Consider the following 18,401-nt stretch of genomic DNA (forward strand, 5'->3'; position numbering starts at 1 on the left):
TTTTTTTTTTTTTTAAATTTATTTTTGGGACAGAGAGAGACAGAGCATGAACGGGGGAGGGGCAGAGAGAGAGGGAGACACAGAATCGGAAACAGGCTCCAGGCTCCGAGCCATCAGCCCAGAGCCTGACGCGGGGCTCGAACTCACGGACCGCGAGATCGTGACCTGGCTGAAGTCGGACGCTTAACCGACTGCGCCACCCAGGCGCCCCTAAATGAGCATACTCTTAACACAGAGTTCATCATGAACCTAGGGGTTAGAAACTACATTTTGAATGTCACTCAACTTGGCTCCTGTGCCCAGGGTGGGGTCTGCTACTTAGTAGACACTGAATGAATGTTCATGGAACTGTTGAAAGAGTACCTACTTCCATGCTTTTTCTCTGTTCATATTATTTGCAAACCTCTAATCCCCCAACATATTTTACAGACTGTCATCGTTGGTTCCTTGTCTGCGTTCCCAGCCAGCCTCTGAAATTTTCCAGAAGAGGCACTACTCTGCTCATATGTATTCTCAGCATCTAACATAGGACCAAGCATATAATAGGCATTTGATAAATGTTTGAGCAAATGAGATTTGGTAATATTAAATGATTTGTTTAAGGTCACTCAGTGAGGATGAATCTAGAGCTGGTTACAAAATTTTTTCTTTTAGACCCCATGCTTCTAGACATTTTATACTTGTGTATATATGTATAAGTATGGTTGGATGACTTCTTAACTCTGTGCAAAATGAAAAGACCTAAACAGTATGACCAAACTTAAGTATTTGGATTATTATACTAAAACAGCTCCTACGTTGTTAGGTATTGAATATAATTTTTTTTTGCAGATACTCTGGTATTTTGCAGTACTTCTCCATCAACCTCTGAGAGATAAACAGACCTTTGTTGGACAGAATTTAGCTACTGAATAACTCATGAGTTAAAGGTTATCAGTTATTCATGAGTTGAATTCAATGCTAATCTATTAGTGACAAGATTAAAACTGAGTTTCCATTTTGTGACCTTGCTAAAGGAGCCCCGGTCTCCAGATCCTTGTGTGGTTTTCTTGCCATTTTTGAAGTAGCATTTCTAACAGTAGTCTAATGAATACCTACTGCTTGCTTACTGTCTTTTACTGCCCCCCCCACTTTTTTCCAGAGATGTAGGGGCTCCTCACAGTCTACCATTTTGGTCTCATGAGTCAGGATTTTTTTCTAGGTTGAGATCCTGTTGATTTATTTTCACAATTCTCTATTTGTTTGCTTCCTAGAACTTGTTTAATTAATAATCCAATTGCTTTGTATTCTAATTGGTTCCTTTGGCAGTAAATTTCGTTTCTGTTTGTTTTTTTTTTTTTTTCCTGAAACTGAAATCCTCTGTTTCACTTTTCAAAATGGGACCAGTAAATGGTTCTGTGTAAATGAAGACTTTCATGGAAATGAACAATATGAACTGTTTTCCCCCCTCTTTGAAAGATGGGAGCCAAACTAATGTCAGGGTTTAGAAATGATGAGTTCCATTATTCCCTTTTCACAGGTCTTCCTGCCAGGAAAATCCAATTCCTTTTATTAAAGCAAACCCAGCTGCTTGCTGTCTCCCTTGGATTCATTTAAAAGTTCAAGTCTCTCCTGTGTTGTAGAATTTGTTTCAACTCCCCATTAAGCTTGTTTTCTAAGAACTTTACTTGTTTTTCATAGGCAAGTTTTAAAAAAAAACACAACAGTTTATGTCATAGTGAACAAAAAGCTCCAGGATTATTTAAATTGGATTAAAATATGCCAGAGCCTTGGTGACTGTAATCTCAAATATGAAGTCCTTTGTTTCTAGATTCTCCAAACAACTAATTAAAAAAAAGAACTCTTTTCCGTTCCATTTTTTATGACATTTGCTGTTCAGTCTCTCAACAGCTTTAAGTATATGATTCTGAGTCAGAAGGGACTTGAGTTGGCTTACTGAAAATCTTTTTCCGAATGCTTTAGTGGGATGTGGGTTTATATGTATCAATTTTTTATGAACTACTTAACCATTGCTTATAATTTTCATTTAACATACTTGGTGTGGAAATTTCATGTTTCCCTTAAAACATCTTGAAAACACTTCTTAAAATATAAATGTTGCTATCATTTGAAGTAAAGAATGAAAATGTGAATACTGATTCTGCGATTATACCAATCAAGTTGGGAGAGGGGAACCATGGAAGGAACTTGGGACTCCTCGCTTTCAATAAATAGTGACGATGGGTTGAAAGAGCACATCTGGGAGCAAACCATAAGAGACTCTTAAAAACTGAGAATAAACTGAGGGTTGATGGGGGAAGAGGGGTGGGAGGGAGGGGAAAGTGGGTGATAGGTGTGGAGGAGGGCACCTGTGGGGATGAGCACTGGGTGCTGTATGGAAACCAATTTGACAATAAATTTCATACTAAAAAAAAAAGAAAAAGAAAAAGAAAGGGCACATCTTGGAAGTCCTGGTAGGTACCAAATTGAATAACTGAGGCCACTTGAACCTAAGGATTTGGGACCTTGGGTAACTTTAATACCACGATTCTGCCTCAAGTTTCCCTAATAGATTGCATTTTGATACTTGCAATTTCAGAGCAATAAACTAGAGGAGAAAAAAAGACTTCAAGAAAACCTCAGAAGAGAAGCATTTAGAGAGCACCAGCAGTAGTAAGTTTGTATCTTCAGAACTTTGTACCTTTATAGACATTGTTTACTCTGCTTTTGAATTCTAGGTAACTTTCCAAGACCTCTGGTATTGGATTATGGGCTGTTATATTAATTATATAATTGAACTCTGTCATTATGTAAGGTTTGAGTTTGGATACCTCTGTACCCACCAGAGTATTCTTCATTGATTTGAAATAATACTGCTAAATTTGAGAAATCCTTGATTCTAAATAACTTGGAGGGCTGATTCTTTGGCAATCCAAGGTACTTCTGATAATGTTGACTTTCAAAACACTGATATAAGGAAGATTAATATTTGAAAAGAAGCACTCTCAACAATAGCCAAATTATGGAAAGAGCCTAAATGTCCATCAACTGATGAATGGATAAAGAAATTGTGGTTTATATACACAATGGAGTACTACGTGGCAATGAGAAAGAATGAAATATGGCCCTTTGTAGCAACGTGGATGGAACTGGAGAGTGTGATGCTAAGTGAAATAAGCCATACAGAGAAAGACAGATACCATATGGTTTCACTCCTATGTGGATCCTGAGAAACGTAACAGAAACCCATGGGGGAGGGGAAGGAAAAAAAAAAGAGGTTAGAGTGGGAGAGAGCCAAAGCATAAGAGACTCTTAAAAACTGAGAACAAACTGAGGGTTGATGGGGGGTATGAGGGAGGGGAGGGTAGGTGATGGGCATTGAAGAGGGCATCTTTTGGGATGAGCACTGGGTGTTGTATGGAAACCAATTTGACAATAAATTTCATATGTTAAAAATAAATAAATAAAAAATAAAAAAAAATAAAAAAAATAGGGATGCCAGTATCTCTCCCATAAGCCATTTGTAAGGATGAAATAAAATAGTTTACATAAATAGCTTAAAAGTACCTGAATTCTATGGAGACAGAAATGAAACTTACAGGAGTCCTTGTTGAATGGATCAGACAACTTATATTTTGTAGAGACTGGGTAGTGATTCTGGTCCCACCCAGAATTGGCAATTGGCTTCCACTTTCAGATGGATTATCATCTGACTTCCTCCTGTTCTCTCTTCCCATTATTGTACCTCATTTTCAGAATTTCAGATCATTCTAATGTGGGTGTGAGCATATGTGATGCCCTAACACGTGTTGCTCTTCTAAGTACAGGGTCCTCTGTTTTTCTCCTCATGCCGCAATTATCCTGCCTCTATCCTCAGCAGCTCCTCCTTGCTTTGAGTCTCAGAGAGAGGAGTGGGAAGAAGTTTCTCAGGGCTTTACTTTGCTTCTTGGCAAATTAGGTTACTTGGCCTCTGCTACCCAGGCCACAAAATGGGAGATGGGGTGGGTTGGGGACAAGTGCCAATGAGTAACGTCATCTTTTTAAAGTTAAAATAGGCATTGCCCTCATCTGAGTCATTGATTCCATAGCGTGTCTTTCCCCGCTGTTCTTCTAAGATAGGCATGGGGGTGAGGGAGCTAGTGGGAAGCTAAACACCAGGAAAGATGAACTGTCTTAGAGCTGGCAGGAGGGAGGCAATAGATTAAGGGTGTATTATTGCCTTTCCCCTCATTGCTTAGAGGATGGATGAGTGTATTTCTAGGCCAACCAGAGGAGTTGAAGGAAATAAGGGTACAGTTGTAGCCTAGAGACACAATAAGAACAAATGTATTTATCCCCGTGTCATTCTAGTTTTAGGCTGGAGAAGGGAAGGCCTGCTTGCCAACGAGGGGTCTTAAGTACAGGACAAGGAAGTTGAACAAACCCATTCTCTGGAGAGTTTTAAACATGGTAAAGTGGAGAATAAGAGGTTCTCAGAGTCTGAAAGGACATGGGAGGTTGTGATACTCAGTCACCTTTCTTTCATAATCCAGCTTTTTTTATTTTTATTTTTGAGAGACAGAGAGGTGGAAAGAGGGAGAGGGGAAGGGGGGAGAGAGAGAGAGAAGCCCCCTCCCCCCCCACCTCATGTGTGCACAGGGGAGGGGCAGAGAGAGGGAGACAAAGGATCCAAAGCAGGTTCTGCTCTGGCAGCAGAGATACCTGTGCGGGGCTCAAATTCACGAACTGTGAGATCATGACCCGAGCTGAAGTCGGACGCTTAACTGATTGAGCCACCCAGACGCCCTGTCTTCCAGATTCTTGAGGTGTGTTTTACTAAACACTGGAGATCAATCACCCTTTTTCTCTGAAGAAAAAAGTTTTACCCTTAGCCGCCTCCTATACCATCAGTGGAGCTGAATTCAATTACACGCACATTTCACTCTTGCTCTTTCTTCTGCTTATCATGAAAGTCCCAGTTAACCAGGAAAAAGGAGTTGAGTAAAAATGAGAAGTATCTCAAATTGATTTTTAAAGCGTATTGAGAAAAGTAAAAAATAATGTGAGGGGTTTTTTTTTGAAGAGTATTTTGTTTTGAACTACTTTTGAAATTAAAAGACTAATAGCTCATGAAATGAATGATCATTATATAGCTAGAAATATGAAAGGGACTCCTTGGAAAACATGGACCCTCTGTATAACAAGCCTTTATCATACCTTCTTATAATCGATTTTTTATGGTACAAAAATTGTCTAGGAGAACTGTTAGGATTGTTTTTTAAATTTTTTTTACATTTATTATTTATTTTTGAGAAACAGAGTGAGACAGAGCGTGAGCGGGGGAGGGGCAGAAAGAGGGAGACCCAGAATCTGAAGCAGGCTCCAGGCTCTGAGCTGTCAGCACAGAGCCTGAGGTGGGGCTCAAACCCACGAACTGTGAGATCATGACTTGAGCCGAAGTTGAACGCTCAGCCGTCTGAGCCACCCAGGCGTCCCAAACTGTTAGAATTTTAATAGCACAAAGATTTCACCAGACCAACCAGGCTACTCTCCATTCCCCAATGCGCCCTTCCCGCACCAAAAAATTTACATTATCCTGAAGCTGTCAAACCAAGGAACACAAAATAGAACACAGCTAAAATTCTTTGAAACCCGTCAATACCTCATGTCCTTGCTAGTTTCAGCATGCTGTGATATGTGGTTCAAATAGCAGACCAGGAATGGTGGTGTGTGTGTGTGTGTTGTAGAGGAGTGCATCCATGGACTCGAGCAGACTATAAATCTAAGCTGCTGGAGAAAAAGCTCACGATAGTATCCTGGGGCACCACCATGAGAATCTTAATGTGCTCTTTCTTAACACCTTATTCCTGACTTCGTTCATTTGCTTCTGATTATTTTTAGTGTTGTCAATTATTTAGCTAACAGGCAGAAAACTAGGCTTTTATTGACATCCAAAGGGACTCTCCTGAGTGTAATAATGAAGGCAGTTTATTGAATGCCTGTGAGGTTGCTTTCTAATTGTACGCATTAATCTGCCCATGCAAGCTGGCTGGAAATACACAAGCAGATTGCGTGTGCAGATGGAGCACACAGGATGGCTTTTGTGAAAAGACCTCTGGAATGTACTTCTGCAGTACGGTCTTTTCCTTAAAAATCGAAGGACTGTGACTATTTCAATTGGCAGCTGAGAGCAGACCAGATTAATGGTGCATTAAGTCTGCTACCCTGGCTGGGGACAGATTCATTTCACAATTTAGAATTAGTTCTAGGATTCTTGAGCATGAAAAGCAAAGGGCAAAAATAGGCATCTAACCTTGGTGTAGTTTCCCCCATTATTTTTACTCTCTGTAACTACCTATAAAAAGTCAAATGTGACACTTTTCAGGAAGGCCTTTTCTATTAATCATTATTACTGGTGGGTTTGAGGTGATAGTTAATAAACTTTTGATTGTGCTTTTTAAAAAATATCAAAGGGGGGCGCCTGGGTGGCGCAGTCGGTTAAGCGTCTGACTTCAGCCAGGTCACGATCTCGCGGTCCGTGAGTTCGAGCCCCGCGTCGGGCTCTGGGCTGATGGCTCGGAGCCTGGAGCCTGTTTCCGATTCTGTGTCTGCCTCTCTCTCTGCCCCTCCCCCGTTCATGCTCTGTCTCTCTCTGTCCCAAAAATAAATAAAAAACGTTGAAAAAAAAAATTTAAAAAAATAAAAAATAAAAAAAAATAAAAAATATCAAAGGGAGGACGTTGGGATATAGGTGATTTAAAACACAGAGTAAATACATCTCCACATTTAAAAATTTGAATGGTAGCTGATTTGGGGGGTTCTAGTCGTTTTTCTAATTATGTTTTTTACATAGATATAGAGACAAGTTTGTATTTTGAGCCTATTTAACCAGTGGCGGGGGCTCACATAGGGTGGGAGCAATGGGATACATTTTGTGTGTGGGTCTTAGGAAAAAACAAGGTTCTCTTAAGGATATGCTGGAGAGCTAACAATTGGGTATCTTCCAAACATTTGAAATGTTAATTCATATCTAATAACCATTTAATGTAATAGATTATACGTTTGCACAGTTTTTTTTTTAACTACAAAATGCTTGGCTCTTTGAAATAAGCAAAATAATAATAAAAGCTGCTGTATTGCTGAGAGCCTCTGGAGTATCAGGAGTATTAGGTATATTATATGCATTTTTTATTTTTTATTTATTTATTTTTTAATTTTTTTTTAACGTTTATTTATTTTTGAGACAGAGAGAGACAGCATGAATGGGGGAGGGTCAGAGAGAGAGGGAGACACAGAATCTGAAACAGGCTCCAGGCTCTGAGCAGTCAGCACAGAGCCCGACGTGGGGCTCGAACTCACGGACCGCGAGATCGTGACCTGAGCCAAAGTCGGACGCTTAACCGACTGAGCCACCCAGGCGCCCCTATTATATGCATTTTTTAATCTAACTTTCAGATCAGCCCTATGAGGGGTATATCCTCCTCATTTTACAGATGGAGGGTTGAGTAAATTACCTGAAGTCCCTAAGACCATAAGTGATGCAGCCAAATCTTGGTCTTGAGATTTGGGGGTCCAGGGGGGCTGGGGAAAAATAGGTCATTGAGAGGCATGATATAGTTGGAAGGTCAGGAATATCTGGCTAGGGTGGGGGGTGATAAGCCCTGGAGTTAAGGGGGGGGGGGGGAAAGTTCAGTTCAGAGAGCAAGATTTGGCCAGTGTTGACTTCTGTTTCCTTCTACCAAGATGTACATTTTGCCTAGGGTAGGTGAAAGAAAAACTGAGGAAATAAGTTGATTTTCTCTGATTTTCATCATAGATGAGTGCTATCCTTTTCCAGTCCCAACACTGGGTTAGTACCACACTTAAACTTACTGTAGGGTATGTGGGTTTTTGTGATCTTTCCAGGCAGTGCTCTGCTCCTACGTACTGTTTCCAATATTTCTAGGGGATGGGGCGGGGGGGGGGGGGATGCTTAGTTCTTTAAAAAACTAGTTGAAAAAGCTCTTGGAACCAAGCTCATTCCAAAACAGGACCTTCCTATTCCTAAACTGCCAAGCACTACCTTGAGCTCAGCCTGTCGATTGAAATGTTGGGAAGTTTACTTCATTTCCACCATCGGAACCATGCATCTCTTTTATTTCCATTTGAATAATAGTGTGATTAGGTCCTAAGAGGCACATCTTCATCTATTTTAGTTTTCTAAGAATGGAGGATCTAGGCAGGTCTGCTGAATATGCACACTTAGGCCCCAAGTTTGCCTTCTAATGTGCTCACAAAACTTCTAATGCCCTTCATGGGAGCTTGCAAAAGACACTTAAGGGCTAAATCGATCCCTTATCCATATGGTAGGCTTAAATCCAACTTCACATTTTATAATCCAAGTAAGGTGAATTGAAAGTCATCCTATTCATAACTTTCTATCTTATGCTAATGAAGTGAACTTATAGATACAAAAATCCCCTATCTATTTTGTTCAGAATAAGACTGAATATTTTATGGGAAATCTGATCTGAGAGAATCCTTGCCTACTGAATGTTAAATCATGCTGATGGTTAAGACCGTATCAATATTTCTACCACTGTCCGTTCTTCCTGTGGATGTCCCAGCACACGTTAACTTTTTCATTCCCACTGCCACCACCTTCCGATAGGTATTCCTCACATTCCACTTGCATTATGGCTTCTGTCTCCTTGTCATCCCCTGGCATACTCGAATGGCTTCATTGCTGTCTTCACCAACTGTCTTTTTCTGTCAGTTATCTTACATGTTTTGTTGGATTTCATTTTCTTTTTTTTTTTTTTAATTTTTTTTTTAACGTTTATTTATTTTTGAGACAGAGAGAGACAGCATGAACGGGGGAGGGTCAGAGAGAGGGAGACACAGAATCTGAAACAGGCTCCAGGCTCCGAACTGTCAGCACAGAGCCCGACGCGGGGCTCGAACTCACGGACCGCGAGATCGTGACCTGAGCCGAAGTCGGCCGCTTAACCGACTGAGCCACCCAGGCGCCCCTGGATTTCATTTTCTAAAGCACGGCTTTCATCATGTCACTACCCTATTCTAAAAGGGTATTATTTCCCATTGCTTATAAAATGAATTCTAAACTTCTTAGCTGCATCTTGGGGGAGCTGTGGGCCACCTTGGTAAGAAGATGTCAGAACATGCTAAGATTTGGGCCTGTGTCAGGTGACTGCAGGAGACTTTGCGGAAACGGGGCTTCATTCTGGGTTGAACGTTATCAGGAGGCAGGGGTGATTGTGATTAGGTATCTTTATTTTATTTAAAAGGAGGGAAGACCTGAGTGGTTAATTGCAATTGTAATGTAATTGATAAAGAAGCACTGTCACACAAATCAGGTAGGAATTTGGGGGTGTTTGGTCACTTTGGTGGTTTAGACAGGTTCATGTATCTTTTTTTGCTCAGACATGTTAATGAGGGGGTCTTATTTTTGTCAATATCCATCACAGCCCCAGGGTGACTCTTTTGATGTTGATACTGTGTGAATTGCTTTCACCAGGAGAACACCAAGGCCTAGCTCTGAGTGCTAGACTAGCTCCTGGATGTCAGGGACAGCTTCTAGCTTTCGCAATATGTAATTAATAATTAGTAAAAGGTGAGAGTTGACTAATGTCTCTTTTATAAACTAGTTTCCCTTAGTTATCTCATCACTGTGACCTGGTATACCTGGGGGGACATGTGTGCACCTCCCCTCCATCCTTCAGAAAAGCTGGCTGCAGAGCCAACTTTATCACTTCTGTGTGAGTTCTAAGATCCTTACTGAAAAAAAAAATTAACACCAAATGAACTCCGACCAAACAAAGAATGAATCCAAGAAAAAGGAAGGGAGTAGGTATTAGAACAGTTGTGAACAAAGAATATAGTGACATGTATAGTCAGGTATGTGATAGACTTTTCTCTTTTCTAAAAATTAAGAATAAGCATGATCAAATTAATATAGAGGATTTTAGTGCTAGAAGAGGCACAAGGAAGAGGAGATAGGAAGTAACGTTGAGTATTTTTTTCTTTGTACGAGTGAAGGCTTGTGAATTCCGCATATTGTTAGAAGACTAATATGTGTTTTATGTGTTTAATTATATGGGATATAGGAAATATAAAAACAGGTGAAAAATACAGTGAAATACAATGAATACAACAAAAATTTGATCATCGTAACATAAGGCAGAAAAGAGGAAGAACTATGAACAAGTCAGCAATCACAGAAAAGGTATACACGCCAAATCTCCTTATTAAAAGAAACACTCTCGGGTGGCATAAAAAGATGAAATTCTAGCTATCTGCTGCTATAAGAGATGCCATAAAACAAAAGAGATGAAAATAAAGGAATGGAAAGTATAACCATAAATGCTAACAATAGAAGGCAGATTAATTAATATCACTGTTAATAGGAGACAAAATTAAATTCAAGGTGAAAAGCATTCAACAGGATGAAGAGTATTTTATAGAGATAAAATATGTCAGCCAAAAGATAATGTGAATAATGGGTCTTTATCAATTTGAAACCTATAAAACAAACTGCTAAAGTCTGTAATATAGATAATGGATTTGTCACATTCTCTCTTTTTTTTTAAGTTTATTTTTGAGAGTGAGCAAACATAAGCGGGGGAGGGGCAGAGAGAGAGGAGACAGAGAATCCCAAGCAGGCTCTGTGCTGAGCCCACAGAGCCCGATGCAGGGCCTGAACTCATGAACCGCAAAATCATGACCTGAGCCGAAATCAAGAGTTGGACGCTTAACTGACTGAGCCACCGAAGCGCCTCACATTTTCCTTTTTACTTAACTAATCCTCCATTGAAATTAGCGGATCATGTGAACCAAAAAACGATACAAGGAATAGAAGATTTGAATAACAATCACTCAGTATGATTATATAGTTATAAAGTGTTGTACCTAGTTTATGAAAATACAAAATCTTTACAAATATTGACGTAACTACAATTGGCCTTGACTAAGGTTTCAGAGTTTCTCAGAAAATCCCCCCAGTACTCCCAAATCCTAGAGAACCACCATTCCTAAGGAAAATGTAATAAAATCATAATTTAAGCAATAAGAAATGTTAATGTCAGGGGTGTATGGCTGGCTCAGCTGGAGGAACATGTGACTCTTGATCTCGGGGTCAGGAGTTTGAGACCCATATTGGGTGTAGAGATTACTCAAATAAGCAAAAAAAAAAAAAAAAAAAAAGAAATTTAATGTCTATTCACATAAATTTTTTTCTAATCACTTTTCTGAATGACTGTTAGGGTACAAACTGAAACCAAAGCTGAAATTACAAATTACTTGGGGATAAAAGAATACAAGTTTGAAAGTATCCCATATTATATAAATCTATAGAATGTGGCTATAAAATTATTTAGAAAATAGTTTTAAAAGCATTTAGTAAAAATAGAAACAAACTAAACATCGTATTAAGATAGTAATAGAATAATAAAATAAGTACAAATAGGTAGAAGGAAGGATAATGCGGGAAAAAAAGTTTTAAAATGTTTATTTATTTTGAGAGAGAGCACATGTGCAAGTAGGGAAGGGGCAGAAAGAGAGGGAAAGGGAATCCCAAGCAGGTTCCGTGCTGTCAGCACAGAACCCCACACGGGGCTCAGTCTCAGGAACCATGAGATCATGACCCGAGCTGAAATCAAGAGTCAGATGCTTAACTGACTGAGCCACCGAGGCACCCCCACCCCCCAAATTTGTTTTAATGATGTAGAAAACGAATTTATCATCTGTAAATTAACCCCAAAACTAGTTTTTTGCTTTTTTAAAAAAATTCTTATAAAATTTCAGGCCGATTTTGAACTTGTCTGATTTAAAAATAAAAAAAGAAGAGCCCCAAGGATAAGAAAGGAAGTACAACCAGAATTCTGGAAGAGCAAAATACTCCTAATTATCCTACTTCTAATTGTTAATTTTTTGTCACCCAGATTTCCTCATTTATTTCCTGGGGAAAATATACATGACTAGACTTGAAGCCTGAATAGAGTAATAACTAGAAGTGGAAGAGAAAATACAGTTTGGCTTTTACCTAAAAAAAAAAAGCCCAATTGGGTTTTTGTTTTGTTCTGTTTTTGTTTTTTCAGTGAGTTCTACTAAACCTTCAAGGAAGGTGTTAGATTTCATTTGAAATCCTAAGAAAGAAGCCAGCTTTTCCAGTGAAGTCTGGAACAGGGTGATGAGAATGCTTGTTATTACTGCCCTGTAACTAGAGACTGTTTCTATTTTTAACAAAGAAATAATCTAAATATTGCAAAGAAAGAGATCGGTGTCTCTGATTATCCGTCTAAACCATCCCGAAGGGATCAACTAAAAAGTTACTGGACCTAATACTAACAGTTCAACTAACATGAATGAATCTAAAGCCAATATGCAAATATTTGTCTATCTTCTATACCATCAAAAACTCATTAAAAAAATATAATTAAAGAAAAAGCCCATTTAAAATTATCATCCACTGTAAAACAGGTGAGTCGAATAGATAGATCCTACATAAGATACCTAAAAGAAGATGAAAATAAATGTAGACCATTAACTCTAGAAGGAAAAAAAAGTCAGTATTATAAAGATAGTTCTCCTGAACAGGACCTTTTGTGGAATTTGATAAATCAAGTTTAAAGAGAAAATACTAAAAAAAACGATACACTTGAAAGAGAGAAATTGAATGGGGTTGGGAGAGGCTTGTTGTACCAGGTATCATGTGTATTAATATAAAAGTATGGTAGTAATAAAGTGTTATCAGCATTATAATAAATCTATTCAGTAAAGAATCTAGAAGCAGGCCCATGAATATAAGGGCATTTAGTATTTAGGACTTCAGCTATTGATAAAAGTATCCTTTCAAATCAGTGTCAAAAAGACAATTCGACAAATTGTATTGAGCCAACACAATTAGAATATGATGAAGAATGTTTTTGGAAAGGAGATTCTACCCCCAAAATCATAAGTCACACACATAACTCAGAAGCCATAAGGAAAAATACAGATTTGACTGCAGGAAAAAATTGTGGTAGGTGACAACAGTGAACAGTATTACAAGTGAGTCTAGGAGAAAATATTTGCCTCAAGAGTAATGGACAAAGGCTTAATTTCACAAAGAACTCTTATAAATTAGTAAGAAAAAGACAACTCTAGAAAAATTGACAAATGGCTTGAACTAGCAGTTCAAAGACAAGAGATATAACATCAATAAAAATATTTAGCCTCACTGATGATCAGAGAAACATAAAAAATTTTATTTTGACACTGGCCAAAATGTAAATGTATTGATAGTATCTAGCATTAGGCAACGGGCTTTCATGTATTCAACTGTGAGCACCTGGTATAGATCAAGCACTATACTAGGTTACTAGGTTCTAGGCATGTATGATGAATAAAGCAAATCTAGCCCCACGACCAAGTGTGGAAATTCAGATAATAAACCAGATGACCAAGGAATATATAGGATAACAGACTATAATTCCTATGAGAGAACATAGGGGAAGATAATGATCTCTACCAGTGATCAAGAATACTGAAACTGGGAGGGGAGAATGTAGGGGAGACCTGCATCTCTGAGAAAATGACAGTTGAGTGGAGGGATGAGAAAGGAACGAGTCCTGCTGAGAACCAGGGAAGTGGGTCCTAGGCTGCAGGAGCAGCACCCAGTATATTCGGAAAGGAAGCTGATATATTTGGGTTGAAGTGGGGGAAGAGAGATCATGAAGTTGACAAGATTGATAGGAGCCAGAGAAATCATGCAGGCCATGGCATATAGTTTGGGTTTTATTTAAGCTACAGGAGCAAACCTCCAGAAGCTGTTTTATTGTTTTTAAAGAAGTGATTACTGTTTGCTGTGTCAAGAATAGATTTGAGGAGGCAAGAATGGAAATGGAGAAGCTAGAGACAACATTATGGCGGTAGTCCAGGCAGGAGTTGGTGTTGGCTCTGGTCAGAGTGACGTCCGTGTTCATGAATTTCATGTGAAGCCTGTCTACACCCCTGCCCCCATCCTCCTCCATGTCTACCATCCCCAAACACCTGATAGGTTATTTTTCCCCAAGTTTGATTCACTTGCTCTGGTGCCCATGCAGAGAAAGCAGATGGTCGACTTTATCTTAGAGAGTCAAAGACATTTGTAAAGGAAAGATTGTAAAAATGCACTGTGGGCTCTAAGCTGCACAATAAATAGAGATGGGTAGGAACTGATGGTGAGAAAAAGGGAGGAATGATGGCTTGGAAATCCCAAACCGGGCAGAAAATGGTTGGAGTGACGATGTTTGTGCCAAGAACACGGAATGATAGAAAGTTCTGTCCAAGAGTGGTGTTTGTCAGTTCTTCTGTTGGAGGGAGGATACTTGTTCATGATGGTAGAGTTTAGGGTAGGACTCTAGGAGTGTGGCTGAGGCAGACTGAAGAGGTATTGGAGATGAGAAAATAAAAAGTGGAGCCTGGGAGCTGGAAGGCAAGGAGGAGATCCGGGACATCCATGTCTCCAACAGTAGTTGAGATGGGGAGGAAGCCTGGTCGTGATGAATGAGAGATGCTTCGGACCAGAAGGTTTGGAGTGTGTAATAGCAAAGAGGGGAGAAGAATGTAGGGTATACTGATGTCAAGGGCACTAACCGGAACAGACTTTTTTTTTTTTTTTTGCAAGTGATGGAGGGAGAAGTAATTGTCTGAAGTAACATGAGGAGCAAAGAAGAGGCCTGTGTTCCCACCCCCACTCCAGGCACTGAGGAAAATGTATGAGAAATAAGATGCCTCCATTTAGGGAACTAGGAGGCAAATGCTGTCTTTAGGTTTTGTCTTCTCTTGGTTTCAGGTAAGGAAGAGAGCTGAGGGAGACTCCTTTTTTTTTTTTTTTCTTCTGAAATAATTTTCAGCTTAGAGAAAGGTTACAAAAATAGTACAGAGTTTTGCACTGAGACTTTCTAGCTTCCCCTAATGTTAATATCTTGTATAAACCATAGTACATTTATCAAACTAGGCAATTAAGATTGACACAATAAACTACAGGCTTTATTAGAATTTCACCAATTTCTCCTCAATGTTCTTTTTTCTATTTTAGGATCTGATTCAGGATCACATAATATAATTAATGGTCATGACTATTTAGTTTCCTCTAGTCTGTGACAGTGCCTCATTTTTGCCTTATGTTTCATGACCTTGACACTTTCAGTCAGTACTGGTTAGTTACTTTGTAGAATGTACCTCTAATTTGGGTTTATCTGATATTTTCTTATGATAAGATTGAGGTTTTAATTTTCAGCATACTAAGAGGTGATCCTGTGTCCTTGGAGCATCCTATCAAGAGGGTATATGATGTTGATGTCCTCATTACTGGTGATACTAACTTTCATTATTTGGTCAGGGTGGTCTCCACTGTAAAGTTAATTGTTTTTTTCCCTTTGTAATTGATATTTTGTAGTTGGTGGAAATACTTTAAGACTATTCTAATATCCTGTTATCCTCAAACTTTTCCCCACTGATTTTAGCTTTGAGTGCTTATAAGTATATGAATGTTTTTTGTTCACACCCACTTATATGAAACTGACTCAGTCAAAACCATCTCAGTTTAGTTTATTCGATAACCCATATTACTAAGCACAAAGCAGAGACTGAGGAAGAATTTGTTGCTGGCGCAAATGCGTATGTGAATGTAAGAATGATTACTTGCTCACCTAAACCTCACAGTGGCCAAGTTCAGGTTTGTGAAGCTATTGTGAAAGACAGGAAGAATGTATTGTTAGTCCTCCTAGAGAAGGATTCCTAAGACACGCTAAGATTGTGTTTCCAAATGTGTGTGATAGCATGATTTAATCATTAAGTCAGAATCATGTGGACCTCAGAGAATTACGCATATTAAATATCCATCGGTACCTCTATAGTAGATCCCAAGATCACCAGGGGTGCTTTTGAGAAACACGGGTTCCCGGATCCGATACCAGACATGCTGAATTGGAAAGTTTAAGTCTTGAGTCCAGGGCTTAACAAGAAGCAGCGTAGATGGTTCTTATGGTGTCAGCCACACGTGGGTCTTCCTGTTGGCATTTTGGAAATTATTGCTCTAAGGAATCCAGAATGGTATCTGCAAAACTTTTCCCCATAAGCACCACAATAGTGTGTATGCTTTTTCTCTCTTTGAGAAGCATTGCAAAATCACAGAAAATATGTATCAATCACTAAGGTCACACTTACGATTTTGCCTACATTTGTTTCATTTTTAAAAAAGAAATTAAATGGTATAGTGATGGCTAAAGTGTTAGTTACCCTTTCACTCTCATCCCTTCCCTCTATTTTTTCTCTAACAGCAACAGTGTTCTGGTGTGTAACATTTGTCAGTGCCCTTCAGCAGAAGACCACCAGGGACATACCTGTAGTTGAACATTATGGGTTTATTACAAACAAGGAAAACATGGGACACCTGGGTGGCTCAGTCGGTTAAGTGTCAGACTTCGGCTCAGGTCATGATCTCATGTCTCATAGGTTCAAACCCCACGTCTGGCTCTGTGCTGACAGCTCAGAGCCTGGAGCCTGCTTCGGATTCTGTGTGTTCCTCTCTCTCTCTCTCTGCCCCTCTTCTACCTGTGTTCTCTCTCTCTCAAAAACAAACAACTAAAAAAGAAATAGGGAAAACACACACTATAAGAAATGGAGGGATATCTCAGTAAGAGTGTTAGAAATAACTGATGAGGATTTAGGTTTCAGTTAGGTAATTTGGGGAAGGGTCTAAAGAAGCAGGAGATTGCTCTAGATTGTGTGTTGTCAGCATGTGGGGACAATTCTGTGATTGGATGTCTCACTAAATGTTACCTATAGGGAGGACAGCCTAGATGACTATGACACTGTAATTGGTAAGGAAGTCTGCATTCATTTAGCAAGATGGGGGATATTTGGTAATTTGTGAGGTCTACTTGGGTAAAGTGGATATTCTGTGGGACCATTTATGTCCATCAGTAGAACAACATGGCTTAGCTGTAAACATCGGATTAGTTTGTAATAACATTGAGATTAAGATGTGTCAGAACAGTTCCTAAATATCTTGGGCTGCTTTTCTTTTTCTCATCATGTACATTGTTCCAATTTTATTACATATATGTGAATCCACACAAGGTACAGACTGTTGTTTTATGTCCTTCAGATACTTTGATCACTGTCTCATACCTTTACAACTCCTCCCCCCCCCCCCCGCCCCGCACCCCAACTGGATACTGTTTTTTGAGATTTCACCGTATCGATTCTTGATGTAGATCTAGTTCATTCTCTTCTTCCTTTCCATTCTCATCTTCCCCTCGCCCCCACTCCACATCTTCTTTCTATCTCTGGGTCTCTCTCTCTCTCTCTCTCTTTTTTTAATGTTTTATTTATCTTTGAGAGTGAGAGACAGAGCACTAGCGGGGAAGGGGGCAGAAAGGGAGGGAGACACAGAATCCTAAGCAGACTCCAGGCTCTGAGTTGTCAGCACAGAGCCTGATACCGGGCTGTGAGATCAGGACCTGAGCCCAAGTCAGACGCTTAACTGACTGAGCCACCCAGGCGCTGCCCCCCCCCCCCTTTTTTTTAAATTCTATATCTGGGACTCTTACAGCAGTGCTGGATTAAATGACCTTGTTCAGGTGTCTTTAAATAGCTATGCAAGAGTTTCTCTAGAGTTGGTACCTAGGCATTATGCACATATTCATCTCTACTAAGCACTGTCAAATTACTCCCTGAAGTGGTAACACCAATTTTCCCTTCCATTAGCAATTTATAAGAGGACCAGTTTTGTAAGACACCCTCCCCAGTATTTGGAAGGTTCATGCTTTTTTATGCTCTGAGCCTAGGTAGCTCCTAGGCCTAACAGGAAGACAGCTCCAGAAGGAAGCCCCTTTCCCACCTTCCCCTCCCCTGACTAAAGTTCTGAAATAGCTGTTTAGCTGAATCCTTGAGAATCCTTGTTTCTCATCTTCCTCAACTCTTCTTGGCTGCCTCTTACACTTTTGGAATTGATCACTTAATTGAGAAATGATTCTCTTGTACATATTTCTTTTCTTTCTTTTTGTTTTTAATTTACATCCAAATTAGCATATAGTGCAACAATGATTTCAGGAGTAGATTCCTTAGTGCCCCTTACCCATTTAGCCCAGCCCCCCTCCCACAACCCCTCCAAAACCCTCAGTGTGTTCTCCATATTTATGAGTCTCTTCTGTTTTGTCCCCCTCCCTGTTTTTATATTATTTTTGTTTCCCTTCCCTTATGTTCATCTGTTTTGTCTCTTAAAGTCCTCATATGAGTGAAATCATATGATATTTGTCTTTCTCTGACTAATTTCACTTAGCAAAATACCCTCCAGTCCCATCCACATAGTTGCAAATGTCAAGATTTCATTCTTTTTGATTGCCGGGTAATACTCCATTGTGTATATGTGTGTATATATGTGTACACACACACACACACACACACACACACACACA

General features: G+C 39.5%; 1 protein-coding gene across 1 annotated transcript in view; it reads left to right on the forward strand.

Annotated features, from left to right (window-relative positions):
- The window catches only part of EPSTI1 (epithelial stromal interaction 1), a 97,925-nt gene that overhangs the window by 30,152 nt on the left and 49,372 nt on the right, over positions 1 to 18,401 (forward strand). Inside the window, exon 6 of the mRNA XM_049647454.1 lies at positions 2,579 to 2,652. Coding sequence (XP_049503411.1) covers positions 2,579 to 2,652 — 74 coding nt within the window. The remainder of the gene's footprint in view (positions 1 to 2,578; positions 2,653 to 18,401) is intronic.

This window comes from Panthera uncia (assembly GCF_023721935.1).
Source record: "Panthera uncia isolate 11264 chromosome A1 unlocalized genomic scaffold, Puncia_PCG_1.0 HiC_scaffold_16, whole genome shotgun sequence".
Lineage (NCBI taxonomy): Eukaryota > Metazoa > Chordata > Mammalia > Carnivora > Felidae > Panthera > Panthera uncia.